Here is a 19,544-nt window from a genome sequence, read left to right as displayed (position 1 = left end):
TCGTGTCCTTTTTCTTCTTTTCAAATAAATCTCATGATTTTCGCTTCTTCTCGCATGTTTCGTCGAGGCTGGGAACTGGTGCTACTTCAATATCCAAAGAGGGTAAAGTGTCTAATGTTCATTTTTTAGTCCCGCATCGTCAATTACAGATAGATTTTGACACACTTATAGATTTGTCGCAAGGCTAGGGTTGTCTCTTCGGAGACATCCGATAAAATTGGAACGATACAGAGAAGATTAGCATGGCCCCTGCGCAAGGATGACACGCATAAATCGAGAAATGGTCCAAATTTTTTTCTTCAAATAGGTAATCTGTTCTTCCAGCTTCTGCTCAATGGTGCTTTTACCATTTTCTTTTTGCAAAATCTTCTTTTTCTTCTTCACACTTCTGCCTTATGATTTTTTGCTGTAATGTCTTTTTTTTCTTCTTTCATAGTCGTTATTGATCTTTCGTTGATCTATGTTTCCCTTTTCTCCCTCAAAAGGTGTAAACCCTAAGCCGTAGCTTTAACTCTAATTCCCAGAATTTTTTTTTTCTCTTTAGATGTTTTGTTGTTTCTATTTAATTTTCATGATATGCTCTTGCATCGTCAATTACAGATAGATTTTGACACTCTTATAGATTTGTCGCAAGGCTAGGGTTGTCTCTTCGGAGACATCCGATAAAATTGGAACGATACAGAGAAGATTAGCATGGCCCCTGCGCAAGGATGACACGCATAAATCGAGAAATGGTCCAAATTTTTTTCTTCAAATAGGTAATCTGTTCTTCCAGCTTCTGCTCAATGGTGCTTTTACCATTTTCTTTTTGCAAAATCTTCTTTTTCTTCTTCACACTTCTGCCTTATGATTTTTTGCTGTAATGTCTTTTTTTTCTTCTTTCATAGTCGTTATTGATCTTTCGTTGATCTATGTTTCCCTTTTCTCCCTCAAAAGGTGTAAACCCTAAGCCGTAGCTTTAACTCTAATTCCCAGAATTTTTTTTTTCTCTTTAGATGTTTTGTTGTTTCTATTTAATTTTCATGATATGCTCTTGTGATTCTTTTTCTTTTCCCTTTTTTTGAGTTGGTTTTAGAGCAGCAAAGTCTAATTGGAATATGGAAGGAGTGGATTGTGTGCTTAAGGATCATATTACTTTTCTCAGATCTGGAGCATATAACAGTTCAAAAATAATTCTTTGTTGACGTTCATTATTTCTGTTTTAGTAGCAATCTTATTGGATGATTTGCATGGCCATGGGAATGAGACAACTTTGAAGTGCACAGCCTGTGACCTGGATAAGTAGAACACTATTGAGGTATGTTGAACAGATTGTTTACTTGCAAAGAGTGTTTATTATATTCACTTTATTTGCTTCCAACATTTTTCTTATGGATGATTGTTGAAGCTGGTGATCGTTTGTCGTTCATTTGAAATAGGAACTACAAACACAAGATATTAGAAGATGAATTTTCATTAGGAGATTGAATATTTGGTTTCAGGACTATGGGGCATGACTATTATGTTTACTTGTCATTCTAGAAAAAATTGTTTTGCTTAGTTCATGTCCTTTATATTTAGGCATAATGCCAAGAAATGATATAAGAAAAAGAAATTTCCATGTGAATCTATTTATTACCATTTCATCCAATAACATTAACATTGATTGCTCATCTACTTCAATTTTGTGCACCTTTGGATGTTCAAGGTTGTCTAATCCCATCAAGGCTTACCGGTTGCCACTAATACTGGGTGGATTCTTCTATTAAGCTGCAATTAGCAAGTTGATCTTTATTATCATGATTATGAGAGTTGGTATCATGTGAGGTGCCTATAATAACCTTGCTGAAGCTTTTCTATGTTGATTTTATAATCTATAGTTGGAACATAACTTTATGGGTTAGATTGAATGTTAATAATGTTCGAGTATTTGTGCGAGTCTAATAACATAGAACAAACAAACTAGGACTTAAAGTATTTGTTAGCAGCTTTAATAAATCCCAATGACACAGGCCTAGGTAGTAGCCGATCAAAAGCATCAACATCAGTTTTAGTTTATTGGAATGCTGATGTGAAGTTCTCTTGTTTAGTCAATGTGCATGTTCTATCTCGGTTAGTTAGAGGGTTGGCATCATGCATGTTGTGTACCTATTAATAAACTTTGTAGAGTTCTCCCTGATTTGATTATGACCTATGGCAAAGATATTGTTAATGGTGTTCCCACTTGCAATTCTAGAAACTTAGAACAAAATAGGGTTTAAGAAGCTGATAGCAAATTCAATAGACCCCCAATAGCAGATGCATATGTAGGGAATGTGAAGGCATCAAGACCAACTTTTGTTTTATTGGAACTGCTCTTGTTAGTCAATGACCATGTTTTCTGTCGCATCATTTACTAGTCGTTTATGAGCATGTTTTCTATTTCAAGTACAACTAACTGAATGGGTTTGGATTAAACAAAATCATTATGCACATGTCTGTCTGTATCTGATCGAGTATGTAGTCAAGATGACCTAAACTACCTAAAAGTTGAGGTCACAATTGTTTGTTACGACTCTATTGCCAAGAGTATCTCAGTTTTCATGGTCTAAATATACAGTTGGAAAAGGCATATAGCAACATAGTTTGAAAAGAAACCTGAGAATCATTGAAATTTTTTGTGTTTTCATCTAAGATAAAATAATACATCATTGCCATGGCAGCACCAGTGGTAGAATAGTACCCTGCCACGGTATAGACCCGGGTTCGATTCCCGGCTGGTGAACATTTTTTTTTTATCATGTATTTAAAATTCTGCACATTGTAAATGGTTAAAAATTAATTTTGCTACAGATAATATTATTTACGGTACTAGCATCACAGCACCAGTGGTCTAGTGGTAGAATAGTAGCCTGCCACGGTACAGACCCGGGTTCGATTCCCGGCTGGTGCACATTCTCTTTTTATCATGTATTTTTAAAATTCTGCTGTCATTTTAAATGGTCAAAATTTAATTTTATTACAGATAATATTATTTACGGCGATAGTATCACAGCACCAGTGGTCTAGTGGTAGAATAGTACCCTGCCACGGTACAGACCCGGGTTCGATTCCCGGCTGGTGCACATTTTGTTTTTTAAAATTCTGCAGTCATTGTAAATGGTCAAAAATTAATTTTTCTACAGATAATATTATTTACGGCGATAGTATCACAGCACCAGTGGTCTAGTGGTAGAATAGTACCCTGCCACGGTACAGACCCGGGTTCGATTCCCGGCTGGTGCATGCGCATTTTGTTTTTATCATGTATTTTAAAATTCTCCAGTCCAAAATTAATTTTGCTTGTTCGGCTGGTGCATTTGTTCTTTTTTCATGTATTTTAAAATTATCCAGTCATTGAAAATGGTCAAAGATTAATTTTGCTTATTGAGAAAAGAAAATTCTCATAAATTTTTCTACAACTTTATAAAAAAATAAATTATGCTCTTTAGCATAAAAGAACAAAAGATACGTTTTACTGTCAGACTGTCGCATTGTTCAAAACATTATAGTTCATAATTTCCAAACGTTGTTACTTGTAATAATACAAGAGTTTGCAACTCACTAATTTTTGTTTAGCAATATTCACTAACGAATGCCTAATAAGACTGATTGGACAGTGTTTACCATGCGTGTCATGTTATTAATAACAGTAATTCATCCATGTGTGCCATGCTATTATTTTATTCGAATAACATATCAATATTAATAGTTAATAGAATGAAATGATGAAAATAATTTAAACATTGTAAGAGTATTTATTTACTCTAAAACACTATAAGAGCATTTCAAAAACATAGACTACAAGTCATGGTTTTATGACAATAGAACGAGCATCAAAGATTACAATACTTTTACTTTTATCATCATTACAATATACTGAATAATCCACTTTAGCGTGCAATTACATTTACTGGTAGCAAATGTGTGAATTTAAAGGACAAGCAAACCCTAACCAAAACAAAAATAAAAAATAAATAAAACACAGTCAAGTTCCACACTTGCAAACGAGGGAATATGATTTAACACATTTTTTTGTCTGCCTCGAGTTTAACAAGCATTATTCGTCACGCATAGTAACTTAACTTCTGGATAATGGTAGGCACAATCCACCATGAATCAATCTGCTGTCCAACTCTGCTCGACGATCTCGCGGACTTTTCTGTTGTATTCACGCTTGTTCTCACTGAACATTCGCGCAGCTTCAGAATTCGCAGGTGAGTTGGGATTTGGATCACAGAGCAGAGACTGCAGCATCAAATCAAAACTTCAACAGACCTACTATGATAGTTATTAACATTAATCCCCGATCTTGGTGGTTTAAATCCCCCGTGATATTACAAAATATTCTACCAAAGTGAAGACAACTGCTGATGTATTTGCCAACTAGAGTTATTCCAGTATTCATTTCCAATTATATTCTATAGTTTAATAGAATCAGCTCCTGTGTCTGGGGCCTTGAAGTCAAAAAATCATGTCTGCGGGTAATTAACATTTGGATGATCATTCAGGTTATATTACCAAAAGAAATTGAACTTTTAATATTCTTCTTATTTTAGCGGATAAAAAGCACTAAAAATACTATAGGGAGTAAATGCAAAGCATCCTGAAAAAGCTGACCAGAAAATTCCAGCACAATTTTCATCCAAAAATGCATTCTTTGACAACCAGCAATACTAAAAGAGAGAGCACATGTGAAACATTTAATATACTCTGGCAAAAATAAAGTATTAAATCAGAAAATATTAAACTAAAATTTTATTGAAAAAATGAACAATCTCAAGTAACTCTTAACTTGATTACTTTTTTTAAGTGATGAAAGTCAAAATATCTTTTTCATACCTAAGATAAATCCGAGTAAAAATTAAGATCAAAGTTTGGTTATGCTAATGGCAGGATCTGAGTCCAAAATTTGATAGAAGAGTAATGTTCCTGTGTTATGGACACAAATACCTCCTTAGCATGGCATTTGCATACTTGAATGGAACTGACCAGATGTTTTTAATATTCTTTTAATTTCTGAGCCAGATATTTTGGTATTTAATTGCACTACGGTAGCAAATATGTATATTGGCTACAGTTTAGGTCAAATTTTAGAAAATTTTACACAAAATCGCATCATACAAGCCAGGAACTGACCATGCTGAGCGGCTCAATAGACAATGGCTTAGTGATGCACCGCCACATTTTTGCATGTTATACGGATCATGATAAATGAGGTGGTGATGACACTTGGGCAACTTTGAATGGAACAAGAGATGAAATGGTGATAGTTGACTCCACAAAATCAACAAGACAAGAGGTCTTCAATACAGAAACTCATATCAGGAAGTAACCCAAAAAATTTAAATATTAGACTACATCGTTTAGATAATGGATGATAACCATGGTTTAGTCTCTTATCATGCAACTTCCCTATCAACCTATGAGGGTATATCTCGTCCCCATGTGTGCCCTGGCTAGAGGATGGTAGATTTGCTAGTAGGGATCAATTTCCGACATGCCTTCGGAAAAAAATTCCTCCCACTCCCTAGCCACTTGGCAGTCAGCTATAAGTTAATCCCGTAATTTACCTCTCTTCGCATAACCTAAGGGTAGGTTGTGAAGGGAGCTTGGGGCGTAATCACCTTTTTAACTACAATATGATGGAATATCTCAGCCCCTCGCACTTGATGCGATGGTAAGCGGAAGGATGGGTTTCCCAAGCAACGAGGGTTTGATTCCCACGCAATACAAATAAATGTCTGCAGCGCTCGAACCACTCGTGATGCTGGGTCGTTCCTCATGGCCCATCTGCGCTTCCTAGATTTGCCCCACCTCCCGCCAACCACCTCCCGGTGAATGAAAGGTAGAAATGGGTCTTATAAGGGTATATCTCAACTATAATGCACTCTACAAAAGATTAGGAATTGCTATTTTGGTTATAATAAAGTCAAAAGGACTGATATTCGGGTCATAATTGGGTCCAATACATATCTTGACCACACCTGATGAGTTATTCTATGACTGATCATATTTGCTAACCATTGGCTCAATCAAGTCAAACAACTGATGATAATCCAAATCATGGGTCACAAATTTTCACATAGAAATCCCAATCATCAATTTCTTTTCATCATTTTTTGGTGTCATTGGTACAACACTATCTTTCATAGTGGCCTTTATAGGTGTGTTGTTGAGACAAACTATATAAAGGATCCAACAAAAGCTTTTTGTCTAATTAGTCCTCCTACAGTTGCAGAGATGGCATTGGAAGTTGTTGATGATTGAACAAGATTTTATTCACATCACCTTTTAATATACAAGTTCTCTGTGAAAATGGATACAGAAAGAAATTATTACAGAAGTAGGCAGCCCGGTGCACGAAGCTCCCATTATGTAGGGTCCCGGGGAAGGATCCATTGTACGCAGCCTTATCCTACTTTTTGCAAGAGGATGTTTCCAGGATTTGAACCCGTGACCTTTTGGTCACAAAGCAACAACTTTACCGTTGTGCCAAGGCTCCTATTTATTACAGAAGTAGGCAAAAATACGAAAAGAAGGCATTAATAATACCTGGATGGAAGTAAGAATAGCAGCTACATCATATATTGGGCTCCACTGGTTCTGCAATATATCCAAGCATATGCTTCCATCCGCGTAAACTGATCATTTAAGAAGCTTTAGAATAACTAATAGAATGATAAACCCAAACATACATCAAACATTATGTCCTATGACATCTGAGATAATAGCTCATCAGTTATTTTACAAAGATGGGTAAAAGAGGAATCAAATGACAGTCTTAATGTGATAAACCATATAGAGCAACAGATAATGGCTAGGTACCTAACTTCTTTACAAAATTTTTTACTAAAGCCAAACATTTATGTAAAAAAAAAGAATATAATGATATCATTACATTTGATCTTCTAAGTTTATAGCATGAAAAGATCAATTAATTGCTAGTAATATTGCCTCACGTAGAGTTCATAGCTAGAAAAGATTCAAGTAGCTGGCCTCAAATAGTTGAAACAACTAAAACTTGATGATAATGAAAAGATTGACCAAATGACTTAATAGTACAGTAGCATACTAAATATAGAGACAAATGTGAACTAGTATACCATGCCTCCATGAGTTACTATTACCAAAGATATTTACTTAATGAATTATATTGATGGCTTGGCAAGGTAAATGAAAGGGAAAGAAAAAAGAAACCAACCAGGTCCAAATCACAACTCAATGCAGCACTTTTTTTTTTTTTTGCAAAATTTACCATATAAGCAACTTCTCTTAATTTAAGATACTCTGTGTTCTGGATTTTTTTCCCCCAAACATCCAACTGGGTGAATATGAAACATATCTTTACAAGTAGAACCAAATGACTTAATAGAGTTCATAGCTAGAAAAGATTCATGTAGCTGGCCTCAAATAGTTGAAACAAATAAAACTTGAAGATGATGAAAAGATAGACCAAATGACTTAATAGCACAGTAGCATACTAAATATAGAGACAAATGGGCACTAGTATTCCATGCCTCCATGAGTTACTATTACCAAAGATATTTACTTAATGAATTATATTGATGGCTTGCCAAGGTAAATGAAAGGGAAAGAAAAAAGAAACCAACCAGGTCCAAATCACAACTCAATGCAGCACTTTTTTTTGTTTTCAAAATTTACCATATAAGCAACTTCTCTTAATTTAAGATACTCCGTGTTCTTGATTTTTTCCCCCCAAACAACCAATTGGGTGAATATGAAACATATCTTTACAAGTAGAACCAACCTCAATTCTTCTCAAAGATAATAGTCAAGATCTCGGGCTTTGACAATTTCTATGCGAAATAGGGTATAAGAAAATTAGGTGCCAAGGCTAAATTTAAATACTCCCACATGGATAGGATATGCAAATAGTATATTTAATTGCAAACTCAACCTCACAACTATCAACACCAAAAAAATTTACAACAACAAAGAGACGTTAAGCATCCTGAACTATGATGATCTGTGACATAAACGCTAAAAACACTTATGGCTTATCCCATGACAAACTAGTCAAGACTTGATAGTCCGTTTAGCGATCAGACAACATAGGACAATGGAACAACATATTCTTAATGAATAAAATCACTGCTTGGAACCGCCCTATACAGATATCAAGGAAGTAATATAAGCTCATGCAGTACTGGTATCTAAATTGCACCATCCTATACAGATATCAAGGAAGCAATATACTATAAGAAGCAACAACATCTGCACTGCAAAAAATTCATGTCTTGCCCTTTGTGAGGTGTATGATGTTGTAGTGAAGAATATATTTCACAGGTAAAGCCACCAAGAAACTTTTCAGGAAAATGAGAATAAGCAATTTCACTTACTGTTGGGATGAAACATCCTAGAGACAAAGCGTACAGTTGGTGGCTTGTTTGGATAATCCTCAGTAAACTGAAGTGTCAGTTTAAACGTGCCTGACCGTAGCAGATATTTCAACTTTAGAAAATACATCAATGAACTTACAGAGGCAGGAAATTAGAAGTTATCAAAGAATCATGTATGGCATAAAGTGAAATTGGCGATGTTATGATAACATAGTAAACAAAGAGAAAAAAAATGAATTAAGGTTCCTTATTATTACCACAAGACCCTGCCAGCACTGTAATGTTCGGTCCTAGAACTTTTCAGATTTTCAGTCAAGTAATGTTTGGTGATATTAATTGAGGTAATTATTTGGAAAACCATATTTGAATAATTCATGAGTTATGATTGAGGATAATTATTAAGTTGATTATTGAGAATAAAGGAATTAATTATTTGTTTTAACTCACATTGTTATTTATCATTTACATGAGTAATGATGGGATTTATATATGATATATGTAATTAAGAAGAGTGAATGGCTTCACATAGGAGTTGAATCAATTGTGGAGCTTCATGTGGTAGCCTAAACTTTATTTCTGATTTATATATCAGATTTTTACTTGATGAGAATCATGATTTATGTAATTTGGTCTTGGCAGTTCAGATTGTAATCTAGAGCTCTAAAATCACTAAACAATCCACATCCCAAGTAGAATCTAAGTTTGACTAGGATCTTACAAACCTACAATCCAAAGTTATTCCTTCTTATCATTACTATGTGGGATCTCAGTTCCAACAACCTTAACTAAATAGAATATATCTAATTCAATTAGAAATTTTCAAGATTGACATTTATTATAATAAATATTTGTTCATTATATCATTTGAGAAAGTTCTTAATTGGATATGATTCCTTTTAAATCCCAAGTATCAGAAAGAATCTTTTTAATGATTATCATTACCAACCATCTTATGTTTATCATTTATCTTATAGAAATTGTCACTTATGCACTTTAAAAATTGAATTTTAGTTTTCATATATTTACTGTATGAATAATTTTATTTATGTTGCATACTATTGGCACAGTAATATTTAAAATGCCCATAGTAATACTATAAAGTGAAGCTTAATACATATGATAAATTATAAATGTTAAATATAGTGGTAACATATTCTAATTAAATTGTATGATCCTGTAATCCTATTCTCTGATCCTGTGAATCTATTTACATGCCATCTAAACATTAATTGATTAAAGAGCTCAATTTGGATTTATTCATAAATTGTCTATGATTTGACATTAAATTATATGCTGTAATCATGAAAAAACATTATGTGGTGGAGCATTTAGTTTAGCAAAGATTTAATTGGAATGACACTTGGTCCAATTATTGTTGAACTTTTTATTTGATGTTCAATGACTCAAAAGTTTATATTTGATTCACCACAATTAATGTATCCCAATTCAAAAAGATGATATGTGTGTGTGAGCATGCACACATGTCATTAAAGGTGAGACAAATTACAATACACATGTTAATAAACGATATGAACCTTATGTTTTTTGTGTGCCATACATATGTTAGTTATGGAAGTGAGAGATTTGATATGGTTACAAACAAGAGCAGTGTTAGATGTTTTGATGAGGGAAAATAACATGGAAAGATGGAGGACAAGTGATATCACACAAATTGAAGTGTTAGGTGAGCATGATTAGACCAAGGAATGAAAATAGCAATGGGAAATTCCAAATAGGATACTCAAGTCCATTTATTTACCTTTTTCCAAAACAATATTCAGATTGTGCCCAGTGTTCTAAATGGTGGTTGAGGCGGCTGCCTAGGCACCGCCTAGGCGGGAGGCGGGCATCAACCGCACCACCTCAAGCAAAGGCGATGCTTTAGGTGGTAACTCACCTCCTTCCGCCACTGCCGTGCCTAGAACCACCACCGTTGCCTCCCCTACTGTAGTTTCACCACTGTGACACGTCCAGACATGTCACTTGGGCCCAACGACGTGTCCAAATGTGTCGCGAGCAAGCCTGAACGCATCATCCGAGCTCGATGACGGGTCGAAACGCGCCGCCGTGGACCGGTGATGCTTCTGGGCAATGCAGGGTACGCGGTTTAATTAAACTTTAAGTTAATAATTTTAATCAACTCTAACTATGATTAGGATAATTTAAATAGACTTAATTAAAGGCTAATAAAATTATCTCATTTTATATATATATATATATATATATATATATAATTATTTTATTTTTTATTTTTAAATATTTAGATTAAGTTTTTTATTGTTAATTAATATATTTTATTAAATGTATATATAAGAATAATGACTATTTATAATATTATTTATAAAAATGGTAAAAAAAATTCAACCGCCTAGGCATTACCTAGGCGGTAGGCGATTACTAACCGCCACCGCCTACCGTCATTTACAACATTGGTTGTGCCACCATGCTCATTTTTTCCTGATCTTTTAAATATTGTTATGGATTGCTTCCATTGTGGATCAGCACATATTAACCATGGGAAGAACAAGATTTCAAGTTTATGGTGATTATGTGGCTTTGGTGGTTGTTAATTCACCATATTTGATGTAGTTGTAGTAGGTAATATGTTTGCAATGTGGGTAATCAATAGCAATAGCCAAGATTGACTAGATATCCAGGTTGATGGTCAATTGAAAAGGAATGGTTATTTGTAAGTGTCTTGTTATATATAGAATGAGAAGAGGAGAGAATTTGTCCATGTGGATAAAGTTGATGTTAAGTATATATACATGAGCAAGAAGAAAAAAAGGGTGGATCCAACAATTATCAAAGAGAGAGAAGATGGGAGGAAATTATTACTTCAGGATGTTAGTTTAACATGGACATTCAGGATGTTTCGAGCCGACTTGATTAGAAATCGAGCCGAGCTCGAGCCTAATTATTACCGGCTCGGTGGCTTGCGAGTCAAACGAGCCAGTAATAATATATATTTTTATAGTATATAATATATAATATATTAATTTATTTATTAAAAAATAAAAATAAAAATAAAAAATTCGAACTCGAGCTTGAGCCCATAATTAAATATCGAGCTCGAGCTTGTATAAATCAAGTCAAGTCGAGCCGAGCTTGAGTCGAGTTGGAGCCTAGGCTAGCTCAAGCTCGGCTCAGTTCGTTTACATCCCTAGATGTAGCATCACCAGAATATCTTGTCATCATAATTAATGGTATTCTTATTCAGCTACTCTTTGTGACATTGCATTCAACTGCATCATCTCTGTTTATGAGGTTTGACTTATTACCATAATACTGCATAATACTGACAAGCAAATATGAAGAGTGAGTTATGACAAGTGACTAAAGGCTTCCAACTATATTAACAAACCTGCTGACCCACGAGCAAACAATCTCCTGTTTGAGTATGATATTGGACGCACCATAGTCATGTCATGCACAATCATACTCACGTTGAGCAAGTATTAGGTTCCACTCCCGGCCAAGTATAAGAGGGTGTGGAAAACCCAATGTTCTAACAATATTTGTGAGCTATGTTGTAGCATATTAGACAAGTACATTAAACACAACCCTTCTTGTACATGAGTTCAATGACTTTGATTTATATTGCACATAAATGCATGTCATATTGTTGCCTTCCTATTTAGCATCTTTGTGATGACTCATTTGTTGTGACCTTCAACTGAATACAGAATTGGATTTCCATGTTATAGCAGATGATTTTGACAATTACAAATTATAGGTACCGTATCGTACAATGCCGATATAGTTTTGGTATTTTTTAAATATAATAATTAAAAAATAAAATATTTAACAAAAATATTTAAAAAATAAACAAAATAAACAATATAAAAAATAATCTTTAAAAAAGGAAAAGATGTGAAAATAGATAAATAAATAAATAAAAATTTCATTATAATTTTTAAATTAAAATAAATGAAATATAAAATTAATTAGATAATTTTATTAGGATTTAATAAAGTCTCTTTATATTATCTCCATCATAGCTAGGAGTTGATTAAAATAATTAATCTAAGTTTAATTAAAAAAATCCAAAATCCGATGCCACTCGTAAGCTCCGACGACTTCGGCGCTGCCGCGGGGTTGCGCAACCCCTCAGTCAAGGCCGCGGGGATAGCGTGACTCCTTCGGCGCGACCGTGGTGGTCGTGCGACCCCTCTGCAGTGGCTACAGGGTCGCGCGATGCCTCCGTGGCAGCAGCGAAAGGGTTATGCGACCCCTCCGCTGCTGTTGCAAGGTCGAGCGACCCCTTCACTGCGACCACAGGGTCGCGCAACACGTTGCAGCTGTCGTGGGTCTGGTGCCGGGGTCGTGCCGGTGTCGGTTGCTGGGCGGAACGAGATGTTTCGCCCTTCTCGGCACGACACTTTAAACCATGATGGTATTGCTCAAATATCTAAATGAAACTAATGATGTTTGTTGTAATATTAGAGTTATGCATAATCTTTAGTTGTTGGGGCATTCTAATGTGTCAAAATGCTGGTTGTTAGGAACTTAGGTTTATAAGAACAATGCATTAGCACTGTCAAAGGTGATAAGTAGAATGACCTAGGCCAGCAATAAAGTGCCAATACCCCTCCTAGTGGTACCAGATTTAATCTTAGACAACTATTATCTGAACTAAAAGAGCCTTCCCGTAGCATCCTTAAAATCTATTCAGTAACAGATAGTGCATAACATCCTCATCAAACACACAAATAATTTGTGTACCATCTAGATATGATCACTATTATCATCATCAAGCCATGTTTGTCCCAAATTATTTAGGTTCAGCTACATCATTAGCCTTGAAGTTTGGACATCCTATAATCTCGTTATTTAACTTCTTGCTGTGACATATATACCAAATCTGCATATTTTTAAAGTAGGAGGTTCCTTCCCTGTATTCTAAGATCATCAGAGAACCATTGCTTCTTATAGGATTTTTCTGCATCCCTGTGCAGCAGACTGGTATTACATCTACATATTAGTTTTACTATTAAAGAAATTGAAGCAGAAGTTGACTGGTCCTTACATGGATTTTGTTGTGTTCATGTGGAAGCTTATTCTGTTGTGATTTTATCAATGCTTGTGTGTCCTATGTGTTTTTGTGTCTTGATTATAGCAATCTTAAAATCAAACATCTGCAACATGGTAAGCAGTGAGGCAGGTTGAGAACATTAGGGTGCATACGGGTGCATATGTGTGTGTCTTGAGCAAAGCTATGTTGAAGGCCAATATCTTTGACCGACAAAGCAATGAGGCAGGTTTGGAACATTAATGTGTGTGTGTCTTGGGTAAAGCTGTGTCAAAGTCCTTTGTCTTTAATAAGTGGTAAGGCAGGTTCGGAAACATTAGGGTATCACACCTATGTTTGTGCACTTGTGCGCATCTCAAGTAAAACTATCTTGAAATCCAATATCTTTGCAGCAGTCCACGATCTTAACATACTGAATAGTGAGGTAGGTTTGGAACCTTAGATCTTGGCATCATCGACTAAGATATTTAACAACTCAGGCACAAGGCTTGATATATACAACGGAAAAGAAATCAAATGAAAGTGAGATTTGATATCAAGACCATATTCCTGAGAGTCATTAACTTTACAGTTTTTTAGATAAGAATAGATCCTGTTTGTTTACCATGCAAATCCAGTATGGATTATAATATTTAGAAATCAATGATAAGTAAAATATTGGCATTTTTCAATATATGCATTGACATGAGACATAAATGTTGTTTCTTTAAATTATACTTCAGTTTGAATGAAACAAATTCAGTCCTTAACCAGCTTACTTGAAAACAAGGTTAAATAATGTAAAAACAAGATACAAAATCAATATGATCCCATTGTTCACTACAAGTTACCTCCATCCCAAGGTGTATCATCTGGGCTGCAATTGACAGTACCAATGTATCAGTAATCCACCACATCAAACTAATAATGTAACAAGTAGTTCCTTCCAAGCATACCCAAATATAACAGCATTCCAAAGCATGATGTTGTTGTCATGGGGAGCACCGCTGATACCAGCTGGAGGATCCTGCTGCAGTCTTTTGAAGTCCCTCATGAGCCTCTTCCTCGCAGGAGTCGACATCCTTGCTGCCTAGATGATAGAAATTGTGATGTTCCAATCAAAGAGCTGAACAGAAAGCACAAAAATCCTACTTCTTTTTCACTCTAAAATTTTAAAAAGATAAATGGACGGAGAGTGGAAAAAAAAGACACATCTTCACTCTAAATCTTAAAGTAAAAAAAAAAAAAAAAAAATCAAGCACGACCACTTGTCCAATATTTTCCTTTTCCTTTTTGTATTTTCCTACTATTTGCTCATGAAAGACATCCGCTGGTACATGACAGTGTCTTTTTCAGCGTTTAGGAAAAGAAAATGAGTCGGAGTACAGTAAATGGATTTTTTTTACCTTCACGTTGGCCTCATGAAAACCCAGGTAGAAAACAAAAAAATCTTTGGCAAACAAATTCATCGATCCAAATCAAAGTATAATAAAAGATCAAAACTTGGAGACGGACGGCTAGCCCCACTCCGGGAAAAACCAAATAAATCTAATTGGTTTCAAGAAAACCTAAACACTAAAATATATCGATCGAAGTTCCCTGCCCAACACCAACTGCACGGTTTTATGGCTTTCTACGAGAAATTGGAACAACCCAACGAAATCGAACACAAATCATAGAACGTAAAATTAAATTAAATAAAAATGCTCCACCTGCGACGCGTCGAGCGCGAGCTGCTAAATATCCTCCCTGGCCGTTTCAGCGGACAAATCAACTCCTCCTCCTCCTCCTCCTCCTCCTCCTCTTCCGACGGCAGTGAAGATGGCCCGGTGAGAGCGAAACCTGGTTGTGTTTTGGGCAGGATCGAGAGAGGGAGGAGAGGGGAAGGAAAAAGGCTAAAGGAATCTAGAGAGAGGATTTGAGACGCAACACAAGAAGAGGAGTGAAAGGGTGGACCAGGGTTATTTTCCTTATTATTAGATCATCTCCTAACCGGAGGCGGATCCTCTAGTTCGTAAAAATTGGATCAAATCCGATCTTTATATTAATGGGGGATAATGATAACACAGATCTCTTAAATTATTTTTTTACGGTCCAAGAGATATATTACTCGTATTTGTAGTCGGATCGTGGCTTCGATCCGGTCGCAAATAGTTGCGATCCCTTCCTGGGTTCACCGTCTCCATCAGATTATAATTTTTGTTCGAAGTGGACGGCCGGAGGTCACTCGGAGGCCTCTGGTAGTGGATAAGTGACCAGGTTACTGGGTGTCGAGCGAGGGTGTCCTCCGGGCGTCCTCCGGCTGCCCGCTCCGAACAAAAACTATAACCTGATAGGGACGATGAACCCAAGAAGGAATCACAACCATTTGCGGGCAGATCGTGACCATGATCCGATCGTAAATACGAGTGACACATCCCCTGAACTACAAAAAATGATCCAAGAGATCCTGCCTCGACAATGACCCTCTACCTGTTAACATGTGAGGGTCATTGCCTCCCATCAATCCTCTTGTCCTGATGCAAGAGCGGATCAAGACAAGGGGACTAGAGGATCTGATCCCATCCAAATCATAATATCATATTTAATATAAAATTCCTCCTCCGTAATCTGGACGGGTTGAGAGATGCTAGAATGCGTAAATCATCTTTTACAACATATTTAATATAAATTTCATATTAAAATAATACAATTTCAACCATCAAATATTATTTGAGTTCCAATCCATTCATTATATCACACTAAAAAAATATTCTTTAGAATAGATTTATTTATAATTTAATTATGAATATATATTTAAATTTATTAATATTTTTATATGATAATTATTATATTTAAAATTAATACTTCATTAATATTTGACCAGTTTAATTTTTTAAAATTCAGTATCTAACTAATATAATAACAAACTATGTTTTCTTTAAATTTTTTATTACATAATTATTTAGACATAAATATATTTTAAAAATATTATAAAATCATACACAATTAAGATAAAATATTTCACTATTTTTATTTAAAATCAACTGTGACACTTAATTGAAAAATATAATATTACAAGACTTTAACTTTAATAATTACTATATTATTCCCATAATGCTCAATTAATGCATTTCGATAGACTATGAATTTCTTTATCTTTGATTTGTCTGTATCGAATTAGAAACTCTTCAAATCGAGTACTATCATCTACTGTAAGCTCAACATCCGGAGTCAGCACCTTAAAGTGTTCCACGATTGATGCATTTAAATCATGTTCATCTTCAATTATCATATTTTACATAATAATACATGATGTAAGTATATCATGTAAAATATTTTTCTGCTAAAAACGTGAAGGTCTTGCAATAATTTCAAAGTATAATTGGAACACACTAAATGCTCGTTTAGCATCCTTTCTACACGCTTTTTGCTTCATTGCAAATGATGTATTCTTTCGACCTCATGGAGAATGAATCGTTTGAACAAGTGTTAACCATTTTGGATATATACCATCAGTTAAATAGTAACCTATATTGTACTCTTTTCCTTAAATGACATCATGAGCAGGAATAATTTAACCTTTAGCAAGATTAGCAAAAAGATGAGAAGACTCAAGTACATTAATATCATTGTTCAATCCTGCCAACCCAAAATACGCATGCTAAATCCACATATCATAATCAGCTACAATTTCTAGAATAATTATTAGTTTTCACTATGACCAAAATATTGTCCTGCCCATGCTATTGGATAATTTTTTCATCTCCAATGCATGCAATCTAGGCTACCTAACATACTTGGAAACCTTCATTGCTCACTAATTTGAAGTAGCCTAGCAACATCGTGAGCATTTAGAGATCGTAGACACTGGCCTCCAAAAACTTCAACAACAGCACGACAAAATCGTTGCACAATTTCAATGGCAGTTGATTCCCCTATTTTAATGTACTCATCAGTAGCATCTGCTAGGATGTTGTACGCTAATATCTGAAATGTAACTGTTATTTTTTACAAGCCGAACAAACCAAGTCTTCCAAGCCCATCTCTTCTCTGTATAGAATAGTTGTCATGATTACTAACAGCATCACATATACACATAAATAAATTTCATCCCATTCAGAATCTTCTTCGAAACATTGCATTATACAATGCATTCTTGGCAAAATAATCATTTAATTGATTAGGATCAGCAGCTTCACGATTACGATTGATCATGTTGTGACAAAAACTTGAGCCTTAATTCATGCTTTAGTTGTTTTCTTCATTGAGATAATTCTATTGGTACAGTTAACACTAATGGTCAAACCTAAGTTTTGATAAATGACAAATAAATTAAAGTTAGGTGTGGTGTGATCTAACCTTGTCACTAAGTATGCAGGATTTGAAGGGTCTGGAGAACCTGACACCAGGCTGAAATCCAACTAGATCTGTTTGACCTGATAGTTGATGGGAAGTCCAAATAGGTCAAGAAGTAACCCGATATCTAGCGGAAAGTCTAGCTGTATTCGCGGGACTTGACAACTGACCAAAATCTAGTTGGGTTTGTGGACCTAACAACTAGTAGGAAGACCTGGTGGGTTAAAGGCAAGTTAAGCGATTCTTCATGGTAAGCAAGTAAGTCACTGGAGGAGAGTATTCAAGGGAGGACGAGTCTCAATTAGGGACTTTTAGGCGTTGGTCCAGTTTTAGGTCCATTTTGGATACCTAAATTGAGACAATGACTGGATCCATATCTTGGAAAGGCAAAATCTAATTAATAATGTTTTTCTATATTGTGCTAACCTTGTTTTACATATTACACTTTATTTTTGGACTAATAAATATTGCAGGCTTAACGTAGCAAAAATTAGCCTACAATGAATAGTGTTTGAGGTGCCTTAAAGGTACTCAGAGGCACCTTGGATCTGCGCTTGGAGGCACCCTCGACCAGTTTAAGGTGCCCTCAAGGAGACAAGATTGCCGGATAAAACTTTGTGGTGCGGAGGCACCCTGAAGGCATTGGAGGCACCTCGGAGGCGCATTGGAGGCGCCTCGGAGGCGTATTGGAGGTGCCTCGGAGGTGTATTGGAGGCACCTCAAAGAACATAGAGGTGCCTTATAGAACATAGAAGCACCCTCATATAGATAGAAACCGAAGTCGGCGAAGAGCTTGGAGGTGCCCTCACATAGATAGAAACCGAAGTCAGTGGAAGTAATTAAGTCCAAGACTTTGGGGATCATTTTTGAGGCTCCACTCAAACGAGCTTGAAGGCTCCTCCAACACTCTTTAAAAGAGCTACTCAACCATAACTTGTAGACAACTCAATTAGGAGCTTCGACTCTTCTGCTGCTTCAACTATGCTCTACTACTACGCTATTGCTCCGAGACATCCGACCGTTGTTAGTAGACTGACACCACCACTGTGCTCTCAACTTCAATAATCACGTGTTGGTAAATTTAAATTACAGTCATTTACTTTATTTCTAAGGCAGTGTAGTCTATTACACTATCCTTCATTACTATTATACTCAATTCTCTCGTCCGGTGGTTCCGGAAGAGGTTTATAGTGGATTTCCCATCGATATGATCTAAGGGATTGCGAGTCTTAGAGTAGGAGTCGACGAAGGCTCCGAACCAAGTAAACATCTCGTGTTTTGTCTCTTTGTGTTTGTTTCTCTTATTACTTTGTTCAATCTCCATTTTCCGCTGCACTTTGTTTTAAATTTCTAACAGACTCTATTTTTAAAATACATGTGATTCATCCTCCCTCTCACATGCCTTAATCCTACAAATTCAAGATAATTTGATTGTTGCTAGAAATCACCTGAGCGATCAGTTGTTGCCTTGCACCAAAAATTTTCGTGTAGTTATCATCTTAGAGCTTGAAGATGATAAATTTGATAAACCTTCATTATTGTTATCCATTTTCTGAGATAATTGAATGGATGAGGTGCATGCTGCTTATGGGTATATATTTATAATGTATGTTATATCTACACTTTTTTTATATTGTACATATGAAATGACCTAACAATGAACACATTTGGATAAAATTGCATAGATGATGTGACACAACAAAGACAACATCAGGACAAGTTGAGTAGACAATGTGATCGTGCATTGAATACACATTTTTTTGTGTCCATATGGCGTGACCTAACAATGAACACATTTGGACAAAACACAGATGACATGACACAACAATGACAAC

At 35.5% G+C, this 19,544-nt stretch overlaps 1 protein-coding gene, 1 long non-coding RNA gene and 5 other non-coding genes across 9 annotated transcripts; 6 read left to right on the top strand and 1 right to left on the bottom strand.

Moving 5' to 3' along the window:
* Positions 1–33: 33 nt before the first annotated feature.
* Positions 34–1,511, top strand: LOC121973434. Its single transcript, XR_006109602.1, has 4 exons — positions 34–102; positions 172–307; positions 623–758; positions 1,209–1,511. It is a non-coding gene; the product is annotated as an uncharacterized LOC121973434 (long non-coding RNA).
* LOC121973872 lies at positions 193–295 on the top strand. The gene has a single exon (XR_006109784.1). It is a non-coding gene; the product is annotated as a U6 spliceosomal RNA (small nuclear RNA).
* LOC121974126 lies at positions 644–746 on the top strand. Its single transcript, XR_006109972.1, has one exon. It is a non-coding gene; the product is annotated as a U6 spliceosomal RNA (small nuclear RNA).
* Positions 1,512–2,840: 1,329 nt separating the features above from the next.
* Positions 2,841–2,911, top strand: TRNAG-GCC. The gene has a single exon. It is a non-coding gene; the product is annotated as a tRNA-Gly (tRNA).
* A 101-nt stretch (positions 2,912–3,012) lies between these two features.
* Positions 3,013–3,083, top strand: TRNAG-GCC. The gene has a single exon. It is a non-coding gene; the product is annotated as a tRNA-Gly (tRNA).
* An 89-nt stretch (positions 3,084–3,172) lies between these two features.
* TRNAG-GCC lies at positions 3,173–3,243 on the top strand. Its single transcript has one exon. It is a non-coding gene; the product is annotated as a tRNA-Gly (tRNA).
* A 586-nt stretch (positions 3,244–3,829) lies between these two features.
* Positions 3,830–15,317, bottom strand: LOC121970153 (ubiquitin-conjugating enzyme E2 2). Of its 3 annotated transcripts, none has more exons than XM_042520664.1 (6): positions 15,084–15,317; positions 14,328–14,497; positions 14,223–14,248; positions 8,361–8,450; positions 6,553–6,641; positions 3,830–4,245 (listed from the first exon to the last, which is right to left on the bottom strand). In XM_042520664.1, exons 2-6 carry the CDS (start codon positions 14,450–14,452, stop codon positions 4,117–4,119), a joined length of 459 nt encoding a protein of 152 aa, XP_042376598.1. In that variant the 5' UTR covers positions 14,453–14,497; positions 15,084–15,317; the 3' UTR covers positions 3,830–4,116. The 3 variants fall into 3 exon arrangements, with proteins under 3 accessions (XP_042376598.1, XP_042376595.1, XP_042376597.1); XM_042520661.1 differs by having other exon boundaries at positions 14,328–14,457; positions 15,084–15,316; XM_042520663.1 differs by having other exon boundaries at positions 14,328–14,461; positions 15,084–15,315.
* Between the last annotated feature and the right edge of the window lie 4,227 nt (positions 15,318–19,544).

This window comes from Zingiber officinale, chromosome 4A (assembly GCF_018446385.1).
Source record: "Zingiber officinale cultivar Zhangliang chromosome 4A, Zo_v1.1, whole genome shotgun sequence".
Lineage (NCBI taxonomy): Eukaryota > Viridiplantae > Streptophyta > Magnoliopsida > Zingiberales > Zingiberaceae > Zingiber > Zingiber officinale.
Note: the sequence above shows the minus strand (reverse complement) of the source record. Positions and strands in the feature narration are given on the sequence as shown.